Source organism: Hoplias malabaricus, chromosome 16, assembly GCF_029633855.1.
Source record: "Hoplias malabaricus isolate fHopMal1 chromosome 16, fHopMal1.hap1, whole genome shotgun sequence".
NCBI lineage: Eukaryota > Metazoa > Chordata > Actinopteri > Characiformes > Erythrinidae > Hoplias > Hoplias malabaricus.
This window is the reverse complement of record NC_089815.1, coordinates 15,204,884-15,217,851: the sequence shown is the minus strand read 5'-3', so window position 1 is coordinate 15,217,851 and position 12,968 is coordinate 15,204,884. Positions and strand designations below refer to the sequence as shown.

The 12,968-nt window shown below is 36.7% G+C and overlaps 1 protein-coding gene across 1 annotated transcript in view; it reads left to right on the top strand.

Annotated features, from left to right (window-relative positions):
- Positions 1-2,933: 2,933 nt before the first annotated feature.
- The window catches only part of si:ch1073-396h14.1 (disintegrin and metalloproteinase domain-containing protein 10), a 55,343-nt gene continuing 45,308 nt past the window's right edge, over positions 2,934-12,968 (top strand). Inside the window, exons 1-5 of the mRNA XM_066647220.1 lie at positions 2,934-3,095; positions 3,211-3,422; positions 4,065-4,212; positions 4,316-4,434; positions 5,429-5,584. Of these exons, the coding sequence (XP_066503317.1) occupies positions 3,347-3,422; positions 4,065-4,212; positions 4,316-4,434; positions 5,429-5,584 (499 nt within the window). The 5' untranslated portion in view covers positions 2,934-3,095; positions 3,211-3,346. The remainder of the gene's footprint in view (positions 3,096-3,210; positions 3,423-4,064; positions 4,213-4,315; positions 4,435-5,428; positions 5,585-12,968) is intronic.

Below are 12,968 nucleotides of genomic sequence, written 5' to 3'. Positions count from 1 at the left end.
AGGGGTGACCCATCCTCCTCTGGTCAATCTACTGGTGATGATAGTTAGTAGTCCATGAGAACTTCAGTGTAGGGACAGCTTCAAGGCACTTGGTGGTTGCTGGAGCGTGGGCAGCTGGTCTGAAGCGTGGAGGAGGGTCTCGACAGTCATCCATCAGTGTCCAGACAGACAGGTGGGCAGTCGTTTACTCGGAAAGATGTAAAGGGATGGAATTAGTTTTGAACTGTTTTGTGTTTGTAAAGTAGAAAATATGAAAATTTCCAGAGTGTGGCTAATGACTCCGGCAGATATGACTATGACAGCTTTAACTAAAAGGAGAGAACCAGGAGGACACAGCCTCTATGGGTTTCATATCAAATGAATTCAATAATAAATATATAGATCCAATTACATTCCTTGTCTGTGGATGAATATTCAAAACCGTGTCTAATAATGACGAAGGTAAAGACAGAAATTGAATATAGTTCGTGGACACAAAACTACGCAGCTGTAAATATATGAAAAAATGAGCTTGATGGATGTTAAATTTAGTTTTAAGTTGCTCAAAAGATGCAAAGGTTTTATACAGATAATATATATCAATAAACAGATCCATTAGAATGTTAACTCCTTTTTCTGTCCACTGTACAAAAACCTTATCAATATTAGAAGAAGTAAATAGGTTGTTTTTCATTATCGGGTTATATATAGAAAGTTCATTAAGTGAAAAAGTTCTTCGAAACTGCTGCCAGATTTTCAGGGACTGTTTCACTACCGGGCTCACAGAGTAGCTATGGAAGTAGAGCTGTAGAGCTTTTGGTACAGGTAATTTTGAACAAAGTATTGCGTGTAATGAAGAGGAACTACAAGATAATTCCTCTAAATTCACCCATTTAGGAGGTATAGAAGTTCTTCTATTTATCCAGAATAACATAGCCCGGATGTTTGAAGCCCAATAATAATAATATTGAAAATTTGGTAACAACAGGCCACATTCAGTACGGTGCAGCTGCAATATATTTCTACGGATTCTGGGATTTTTATTACACCATAGAAATCCAGATATCTGTTTATCTAGCTGTATAAAAATGTTTTGGACAAAAAAATTGGGAGGAATTGAAAAATATACAAGAATCTGGGTAACACATTCATTTTGACAGCGTTAATCCAGCGTGCAAAATCTTTTTTCAAACAATCTAACAGAGGCAAAATATTGGTCTTATAAAGATTTTTTAAACTTTTGTGTAATGTAAATTCCTAAATATTTAAATTTGTTATTATTTACTCTAAAGAGAAATTTGTTATAGATTGACATTTGTGAAGACTGGCCTATAGGTATTAGCTCGCTCTTGTCTAAATTGATTTTATATCCAGAAATATCACCAAAAGTATTCAATAGGTCAAGCAACGTTGGCAAACTATTCATTAGCTCTGCAATGTATACAAGCATATCATCTGCATATAAGGATATCTTATGCTCCAGGCCTCCCCTTATTAGACCTTTGATATTAAAATCATCTCTAATTGTCGTGGCTAACGGTTCTACTGCGAGAGCAAATAGTAACGGTGACAGACAACAGCCCTGTCTGGTACCCCGATGTAGGCGAAATAGTATTGTTTTTACGAACTGCCACAACTGGTGCAGAATATATGGCTTTAATTCGATTAATAAATTTTGGCCAGAATCCATAATGCTTTAATGTATAGAGGAGGTAGTCCCACTCCACTCTATCAAAAGCTTTTTCTGCATCCAATGACAGGATATCGGATGAGGTGGGAGTATACAGAATATTAAGAAATCTGCGCACATTATAGAAAGAGTGACGATTTTTAATAAAACCAGTCTGGTCGTCTGATATTATGGATGGTAACACAGTTTCTAGCCTAAGAGGCTAGGTCAGGTCCTGGAGATTTCCCCCCTGCATAGACTTTACCGCCTTTGTAAATTCTTCTTCGGTTAGGGGACTGTCTAATTCTTCTGCACTGGCTGCATCTATTTCTGAGATTTTTAAGTTTTCAAAAAAGCAGTCAAATAAAGATTCATCCTTACACGACTCTGATTCATATAATTTGGAGTAGAATTTATATATTTTTCATGCTGTCCCAATTGAAGTTTCCTCCTGTGGGCAGAGAATGATATAATTAGCCCCCTCAAATAAGCCTTCATTGACTCCCATATCACAGAAGTGGACATTCCTGGAGTCCTATTGTAATCTAAATAAGTGGTAATCTCCTTTGAAATAAATTCAACAAATGTATCATCTGACAACAATAGTGTATTTAATCGCCAGGGACAGTATCTGGCCTGGTTAGTGGGAAAGCAAATGGACATCAATAGAGGCGCATTACCAGATATTAAAATTGTCTGATATTTGCAGGTGTTTACTAGAGGAAGAAGCTTTTTGCCTAAAAAAAATAATCAATTCGGGAAAATGTCTTATGTAAGATATAAGAATGCAGTTGTGGGGCTCGAGCCTGGCTCCTCAGCCACATTGACAATGCGAATATTTGATCTCCACATTCTACCTCCAAGTCCACATACTTTTCTTACAGACCCACCATCTCAGTTTGAAGTTTCCGCACACTGGTTTTTAACTCCATCACGTCGTCTGAGCACCGTTAGCCCCTTCTCCATTTCACTCACAGTCTGTTTTACTATATCCAGGTCGGAGCGGAGCAGAGTTATATAGTTTACTACCTCTGCCTTGACGGTCTGAAGTTCTGTTTTAATTCCTTCAAACTCTTCGGCTAGTGTGGACTTGAGCTCTGATCTGAGAAGTGCAGAAATATCCGTTCTCAAGGCGGAGAGAATCTGAGACTTAATTACCTCCATGTCTGTTAGCTTATCTGGCGAGGTCGAGCCGCTAGGCCTGTTAGCGATGTTTTTCCCCGTGTATGTAAATTGACGAAGATTTTTAGCCATTTAAGTGTCAATAGGGGAAATCCAGTGGCACAACTAGATTAGCAAACTTTCAACAGATTTTCAATGATTTTATAAGGTCATATAGCGCTAATAATATAACATTTTATGAGTATTGCAGCAGAGCTCGCCGAACTTACGTCCTATTCCATTAACGGCTCGCCCAACCCCCCCTACAATTATTTTAACTATAAAGGTACTATAAGTGTACCCTTAAGTGTACACAGTGACATTTTTTCTAATAGTGTATTTACTTGAATCACAACCTCTGTTGATAAATGTTCATAATTTTATAAATGGTCATTATTCAGAAACGAAGAGATCAAGCCATCCCACCATCTCTTCAAGCATATCAGCATGTCTGAATATGCCTGTGTGTGGGTGTGGGGCTCAGGCTGAGGAAGATACGCATTCCTTTCTATTGCATTCACAGGTAACCCAGTCAACATGGCAGCCAAGGTTCTGAACGCTCTGAAGATTAGCTTAATGATCTATTATCTGATTGTAAAAGGAGGCCAGACAGGTACGTCGCTTTGTCCCCACGTGATTTTAATAGGTGTTGGTTGTTGGACATGGTGCTTTGTAGGGCATTTTACAAAATTAGAACATTTTGTGTCGTATGACAGGCTTGAACATGCCACCACAGGAGCTCTTGTATTTGGCGAGCCCTATTTTATGCATTATTCTCTGTATACAGTATGACAGTTCTGCATTGGAACTACATCTGCAAAACCTTCCAGACTTCTGCTCATTCTGTCTTGACTATTTGCAATTTCTACATGATTTCTAATGAAGGACGAGCTGCACATCAATATGTCATTCTTCCTCTGCATTATTCCTCACTTTCCAATAAGGGCTGGTACAAATTTTTTGATTGCATGGTGTTCTATGCCAAATTATGAATGAATGCAGAGGAGACAACCAAACAAACTAAGCCAATAACAAAGTTGATATGAGTGGTAATTACTTGCTGCCAAAGATGCATAAGGATAGAAACTCACACAAAAAATGTCATGAAATGGAAGGATAATGTTATATGGCTATAACAAGTTAATGCAAGGTGTCCTTAGAAAGTGATTATAAAGAAGTTTAATTAATTTATTTCTCAATTTATTAATGTTGACAGTTATTCAAATTCAAGGTATCATTTTTTTCATTTCTCTAGATAATCTGAGGGATCTCCGGGTGCTTATAAAGCACTACGAGGTCCTCTCTTATGACAGAAATGCCCTTGTAAAGCAACATCACAGAGTGAAACGCCAACTCCAGCATCATAATCAGGAGCTGCATGTGGACTTTGAAGCCTTTCACAGGTATCTTTTCATTAATGAAATAATACAATAATGTGTCCTAAGCTAAAACAACTTTTGAATGCCAATTAATAAAAACGATTCATAAAGTGCTGCTTCACTGTAGGCTTTTCCATCTACGGCTCAACCAAGACTTTAGTGGATTTACAGAGGATTTCAAGGTCCATTCTGTGAATGAGTCATGGGCTGGAGATCTCTCTCACATTTATTCCGGAGTGCTGGAAGGTACACAAAAAGATGTTTTCATTTTAACAAACACTAGCAAGATATATGATTAAAAAGATATATGATTAATTCAAGGCATGTCACAGTTTCTTACTTGTCTGTTTGAAAAGGAAGTAATTCGGCACACTTCTACATTTTGATCTTCATTATTAATTCTAATAAACTTCATTTCACTATACAGAATACTATGCAAAAACCACTGTTCATTTATTACATTTGCTGTAAAAGCAGCCATTAAGATGATACTTTTAGTGTAAGAAAGAGAGGAACTAAAAACCCTTATTTAAGAAAACTACAAAGAAGTCTCCCCAAATATGCCCGCCCCACCCCCTTTGGCTTTATGTTACTTTTCATTGGTTTTGAGAGACTTGCTTTATGTTTTTCAGATTTTTTTTTCCACACCGCTAAATTTCAGTTTTAGAACTGGTTTTCTGCTTCAGACAATCCAAATAATCCCAAACAAGGGCCTGCTGGGGGAGGTCTGGGCTCTGAGGCAGCTAGTAGAACACACAACTTGTTTGATTTGCAATTTTTCTTTCCTTTTTCTGCAAATTGCCTTTTTTTCAGTATTTGTTTCTTGACTGCATTGCATTCTTTTACACCCATATCATTGAGTTCCCTTCTCAATGCAGAAGGACAAACACTTTTTCAGAGGGGCTTGATTTTCTCATATTTTTCAATCATGAAACATTTAAATACTATTTATTTGAGATGATTGCTATAATTCCTGTTCCCACTTAATCTTCTAATCATTTTTGAAGAATCTCATCTTGGAATGCTGTAATTACAGCTCAAATTCAATTGAATATTGTTGCCATAATGTATCAGAAATGTATTATTTCCCACCTTAATAAAAATAATAACATTTAACAATGAAATTGTTTCATGGTTATTTACAATAACAGTCCATAATCAGCTATTAACATATAGCCCTAAAACTATTTTTAGTTTGACTGACTGACTCATGTAAAATGAAGCCACACTCTGTTCTTAGATGAGAATGGCTCTTCATGTCAGGGCTCTGTTGTGGATGGCCTGTTTGAAGGCTCTATTCATACATCCAATGGTACCTTCTATGTGGAGTCAATGGACAAATATACCAGGCATCACTCTGACCATCACTCCATTATCTACCATGAGGACGATGTGGGTGAGTGTTTATTTCTTTACTCTGCAGAAATATAAATACTGAGAAAAGCTTGTATTTGAGCTCAAATTCAAGATTTTCATTTGGGATGTCATATTTTACAATTTCACACACATCTCACAAGTGTGATATATTATACTATAAGTAATCAGCATGAACAACAACAATAAACATAACAAAAGCATTGAAACCTGTTCGGAGCAAACAAGTAAGAGATATTTTCAATGGTTTATAAAATTTAGCATTTATTTACCAAATGATTTGGCTGTGCTTGGAACAAAATAAAGACAGGTGTAACCTACAACACCATAAGAATATTTCTAAAGTGCTTTATTACAAAATATCCATGGACTGGTCATCAGAACCCAGACATCTACATATCTGAAACATTTAAGGTTTTTTTTTGGTTTTTGAAATTATGTATATATAAGTAGAAACCAATGTTCTTACACTAACTGAAAAAAATGTATTTGTGTGTGTGTGTGTGTTGCCCATGTGGCTGTGTTTATGTTTCCCCACTAACCCTCCCTGTTCCTAGCCTGTGTGTTGAAACAGGAGGTCGTTGTGGACTCTGTATAGTTGTATAGCTGATGGTAAACATTGGCTGAGATGTCAGTGTGTGTGTGTGTAAAATGCTTGCACCCACAGACAGTCATGTGATTGCAGTCACACCACCACGTGTCCAAGGTTACAGTGTGGCATTTCCCATGCTTGCAGAGGCCATGTTTATTCTTACATTACTTAATGCTCCAAATTTAAGTAACAATCATTTGTTTCACCATCAGAAAGTGGCAAAGTATAATGAAGATTCATATTTTTTTCTAATTTCCTATAATGTGCAATTCATATGAGATATATAACAATATCATTGGAAAAACCTTTTTAATACCTTCAGTGATCCAGGATAATTTTCTCATTCTCTCGAATGTGGAATATCTTATTATTTTTGCCTTTAAATGCACATGATCACCATATGTTCCATATCAAAATGGTTACACAAATCACAGCTCTCTGTAATGAACTCCCTTTGACATAGAGCTCTGTGCAGACCCCAGAGAGATAACTGATATTAAAGAGTTACACATATACTACTCGACTTAAAACAGTTCATATTTGGCAGCTAAAATGCAGAAACAACGCATCTGAAGTCAGGTTTCTTATAATGTCAGACAGTTGTAATTATTTACATATAAGTTAGAAATACTATTTAAGCCTTGACTGCTTTTGAGGGATCTTTAAAAAAAAAGTGTGGGGGGCAGAAAATCAGAACAGATGTTTTAAACTTTTAAAAGCAGAGTGGAAAAGGGGAGGGAATTAATCATGCACCTTTTGGCACAACAAACCACAAAAATGACATTAGTGCAAGACTGTAGGAAAGAGGCAAGAGATGTATATGGGCTCTAGGGTTTGTGCCAAATTTTATATGTCAAAACTATTTAGCCTTGTATATGGCACCTTTCATTCTCATGCACATGATGATAGCACATGATGTAAATTACAGATGTCCTTCAACTGGATGAAGGACATAGTTCCAACTGCTTGTTTGGATGTATACAGCATTTAAATGTTAATTCATTCATTGCCTGTAACCACTTTATCCTGTTCTGGGTCGTGGTGGGTTCAGAACCTCAAATCAAGCTCAAATCAGGAACACACCCTGGATGGGGCTGCAATATACTTCATGGCATCACACACTCACATTTATGGACATATTTGAATAGCCAAGCCCCCTACCAAAATATGTTTTAACTGTGGAAGGAAACTGGAGCACCCTTAGGAAACCCACACAGACATGGGGACACGTCACAGCAAAAAACTGGAGACAGGGTTTTTGAGCCCACAACCTCTGGACCTTCAAGCTGTGTGACAGCAACACTAACTTTTGCGCCACCGTGCTGTCCATCATTTAGACTGTGTGTGGTGGGGGTGTACGGGGTGTATCATCATCATAATCTTTTCTGCTTATCCATTTCAGGGGCATGGTGGGCTGGGTATTGTGAAAGTGGGTATGCATCTTTTTTAAAGGAACTGGCAGTAGAATAAGACACTTTCTAAATACAATCACTAAAAGCAAGTAAAATAGTCTAAAAAATGAGGAATGAACGTAGAATGAGAAATAGGCATTTTGAGATTATTTGTCTTAACACTATATAATTTTTCATGATGCACTGGGTTCTTTTCCATTTGAAAGTAACAGAACCCAATGGCCTGCTGTGACTCCTGGGATTTGATTAGGTTTCACAGTAGAGGGCCTCACAGAAACTCCCCATCAGCACATTCATGACCAGCACCAGATTCTTGGAAAAGATAGATGCAAATTTAAAAATATTTCTGCCTCCCCATTCACTCCTGTCCTCAATTCGGTTATAATCTTTCTGTTCTGGGGTACTGAGAAGTGATCACACTTTTTTGCACTAGACTTAATGTTCAAATTAGCCAAGAAAAGCAAACTTTGATTATGGTCTGGGCATATTCACTCTGCTAAATCAGCAAATCCAGCTACACTGTTAAAAAAAGAAGGTTCTTTATGGGTTTTAGTACATGCTATAGCTCGACTTAGAACCTTGAGTTCTGTATAGAACCACCTGCATGGTGAAATTGTTCTTCAGCTTCATGGATAGTGTAGTGAGCCAATCAAAAGTTGCAGGACTCCTTTTTATTTCAGAAACAAAAGGAAAAATTACATATTTGAATACCCCAGCATGTAATGTGTGAGAGGACCATGTTGGGAACATGGCCACCATCTTGAAAACCATCATATTGGATCAAGGGCAAGTTTTTCCACTTTAGCATATCAAAGACAAGAATTGTCTCAGAAATCAATTGCCGCAATCTTTTGTGGTACAAACGTTATCAACCTAGAAATGTAAAAATATTGTCTACTGTCACGGCCTCGACCAAACCCTAAATGCTCAGTGCTACAGGAAACAACATTTCCATCAATTCTGACTGAAGATGGCACTGAGCATTTAGGGTCTGATTGAGCCTGTAATGAACAACAAAACTTTTGAAATTTCTGGGTTGATAATTTTGGAGCCACAAGACATATTGCAATTCTGATCACAGCAATCAATTTCTGAGATAGTTCTAGTTTTCTTTGATATGCTAAATGACCACTTTCCCATTGAACAAACTTCATCTTGATCCAAAATGGTGATTGTGAAGATAAGCCCCCTCACACATTACTTGCTGGGGTATTCAGATATGTAATTGCCCCTTTCTTTTCTGAAATAAAAGGGTGTCCGGCAACTTTTGACTCACCTTGTATGGTTCTTTATAGCAGTAAAAAGGGTTCATCTTTTGTAACAAGCCAGACTTAGTAACAATAGTAGAAACATTTTTAGCGCTTTACAGAACTATATTTAAGAACCTTTTCAGAATGGAAGTAGTCCTATACAGAACACATAGTTTTAACAAAAACATCACTTTAACCAAAGAACTCTACATGAACTGTCAATTTTTAGACTGTTGCTTTTAAGAAATGATAAGTCAAACAAATACAAATATGTGACCATTCTATAACAGTTTAAATATGTGAATAAAAGTGAATATTCTAGGGCTGTGTCGAACTGGGAAGAACAATTTTAAATGTCTGAAAGGGAGACTGTCTGATCCACTCATACCATTGCAGCACATTAACACACCACGTCAGTGTCTCTGCAACACTGAGAATTATTCACCACCCAAATCCTACCTACAACATGGTAGCCTTGTGGGGGTTCTGAGCATTGAAGAACATGGTGAAAGGGAGCAAAAGAAAAAAAATACAACATGCACAACAAGAGATCAACTACAGTCTGTAATTGTAGAACCCCAAAAATTCTTCTGTATGGTGCGTGGAACTAAGAGATTGCACAGTGATTGCAGAATCAAAAAGGCCATAATGTTATGGCTGATCAGTGTATGTGTGTTAATTACAATGATGATAAAACACCTTTCGAACATTAAATTTCTATTATGCCATAGGTTGGGTCACATAATGCTGTGCAGCAGTCAGGAGATTTGCCACTATAGAAATCTAGTTAAAGATAAATGGCATGAAAGGCCAAGCTGACAGAAGTGCAATGTCATGATGTTCATTGCAGTGGAAGGTGAGTGGCAAATGAACTGGATCACACGATCCTAGCATACGATAACAAGCCAATAGGAATCCCAAAACCCTACAGCGGGAAAGGATCATTCCTGAAGCCCTGGAGTTCACTTGTAATGTTTTACTTGATTGTCTGAGTAAACTGGCATGGAAAAACAGTCCTGGACACATTACTGAGCACTGAAATCAGCCAGAGCCAATGAGGAGAAGGAGGAAGGTTAATGTTGGTCATTCACCCATTCGCAAAATGACGTCCAGGCGGTAGATTAAAGCTGCATGCCTGTGCATTTTTTCTCTTCCAAGTACTCGCACATGTGGACACCAAGGCGAATTAAGCTTAAAAAGAAATGGCCTGACTAATCTACAAACAGTCTGCACAGGGGAATTAGAAGTAATCACAAACCTCCTGAAAGGGGAAAAAAACTGGTAGTTACAAATAAACACCCCAAAATTGGGAATTCTAGGAAACAACAACCCCAGCTCTTCCCAAATATATTTGATTACACTCCCTCACTCCACAAAACACAGTTCCACTGTTAATCAATATCCAAATTTAGGGGGAAATTTGCATCAAGGCATCTCTGCAATTTCACTTAGCTTCATTTAAAAATAAACACCTGAATTAAAAATTGGTACTCCTGAATTAGAAACTGCACACAGAAACGCTACTGGTGACATTCACACACGACACTGCCATGATATCTGTTAAATAACTAAAAAGTAAGGAGAGCAAACCCAAGTATTAAAATGATATAAAATCCAGCTTCCATCAAGTTTTATAAGACCTTCATTTACCCACTGCTTATTATGCAAACCCTAAGGCCAATATTTTGTACACAGCTCCGCAAAATAATAATTAGGACTTTTAACTTGAACAAAACGCGAGGCTGATAAACTCATTTTCAAGACATCTGGTTGTTGGGAAGTGCTGTTGGTGGGCTATACAGTTTGAGTATGGCCTTGTTGAAAAATAAGTTAAAATCTTTCAAGAGTCTGAATCAAATAATTTTTCACTCATTTATTAAAATATTTGTTGTAAATACTACACGTTTTGACTTTTGAGCCAGGTCTTTTTTCTTTTTACATAAGAATGTATGTTTGGCTATCATACACCCATGACTCACAGAGAGATCTTATTTCTTACCAACGAAACATAACAGTTTCTAGCACCAATGTTTTATCGTTCCTCTTATTCATAACAGAGCATCATGGTGGTGCAACAGGTTGTTTTTATTCCAGCAACCTGTTTTTGTGGGTTCAAACTTGTTTTAGGTCACTGTCTGTTAGGAGTTTGGCGTGTTCTCCCAGTTTGTGTCTGTGAGTTTTCCTCCCACAGTGCAAAAAGAACACGTAGATAGGCTATGCATATGTGTCCATAGGTCCAAGTGTGTGAGCGCCTCTGTGAGTGTGTAATGACCTATGGTGGACTGGTTTCCTGTCCAGTGTTTGTTCCTGCCTTGAACCTATTAATACTGAAAAATCAATGAATTAATAATTTATAACAAAACTTATGGTAAGAAATTTCAGATTTTCATCATCTGCAATATTATACAGTAATTACTTTTTTTTGTACACAGATATAGTTTTATGCAAATCTTTTAATACCTCTGGCCATATGACATGTTTATTTTTAATGTGAAAAGAATTATAATAATTTTATTTGTTTGTTTTTTGGGCTTATGTTTTATGTTATGTTATGTCTACTTTGGCATTGTTGGGATTGTTTTTTCACTGAAAAAGTTCCCTCTAATTTTTCTCACTAAGATCGTTGTAAGATTGTGAGATTGATAAATCTATTTCTAGACATTCTTGTTTTAAGTAAATTCATGAAGTGAAATTAGCTTGTCGTATTGGCAGATCGTTTAGATTTTTCTCCCAAGGATATATCTTAGAATTAGCTAAATTATCTGCCAATAATTTGAGATAATTTAATTTGACACAATTACATAAAGCAAGTAAATTATGTATAGTACAATGTAAAATATTTTACTATATTGTTACAACCAACATTTCTTTTTCTGAAAAACACTTACACCACTTGGAAGTGTTATGAGTTTCTGATTTGTCATTAACAATCCTTCTGTTAGGAAAAATGGTTCAAAGGAAGCCTCAATTGAACTATATTAACTCATGTGGTGAGGTCTATATTGCATGTTGTATGTAGAATTTAAAAGCATGACACTTTGCTTTTATTATTATTATGTTTTGACTCTAACTAATCATGTTAAAATTATTCACACAGTAGTGTGCTAAAAGGTAATTACAGTCGCATACAACCGTTTGGATGAAAATATTTAATGGGTCAGAACGTTTACACAAATCAGTTTGTTATAGTTGTTTCCCTAATATTTTAGTTTTATCTAATTAAACTAAAATAAAAATTTATTTATAAGAATAAGAATAAATAACAAAATAATATAAATATCCCCATGTGAACAAACCAAAGGCACCAGTGGCAAGGAAATTCTCCCTTGAAGCAGGAGGAAGAAACCTTGGGGGGAACCATCTCTTACACAGGAAGAGACCCATTCTCCACTGATTGAACAAGAAGAGTCACTAGAGGATATGTTACTTCCTTTACATAAATATATCATTCATGTAAACCCAGGTATTCCAACAGAACTGAACATATACATGCAATGGCTGGAGTGCAGTGAGAAGTCAAAATTGAGATCTAGAGAAATATATGGCCAACAGTTCATGAAAATCCAACTATTCATTCTGAAATCCATAAATTAAGTATTTTTACAAAGATATAGTTTCCCTCTGATACAGTAACTTCTAGGGACGTAAGAATTAACACTATATGTAGTAACATGTCTGTGAGGATTTTATGTCTTTCAGCCACAAGGACATCAGGGAGGTAATGCTTTTGGATTATGTTGGTCACTGTTCCACTTCCATGAGCCAAGAACAATAGCGCAATCCCTCTAGCCCACACTTGACACTGGACATGATGATCTTACACAGTTGTGTTGGATTGAGGTGTTGGTTGAGGTTGTTGAGACTGAATTAGACAGAGTCATGCACGTGTGAAAAGAGTAGGGATGTTTTATTTTAAAGTAGAGATGGAAATGTTTACAGAGATGTTTCTTGGTCACATATTATAGAAAATGTTATTACCCTCAATTGTTCCAATTGTGTGGGGGACCAAGCATCAAGGTTATAAACCAATGATACATAGGCAGAGAAGAGACAAACAACAAATAAGTGATCAAATATATACGAGTATGAGTGTACATGTCTGTGAATAAATACGCACTACAATGCGCTCAACTTTTGTTCAGAATCAGCTTC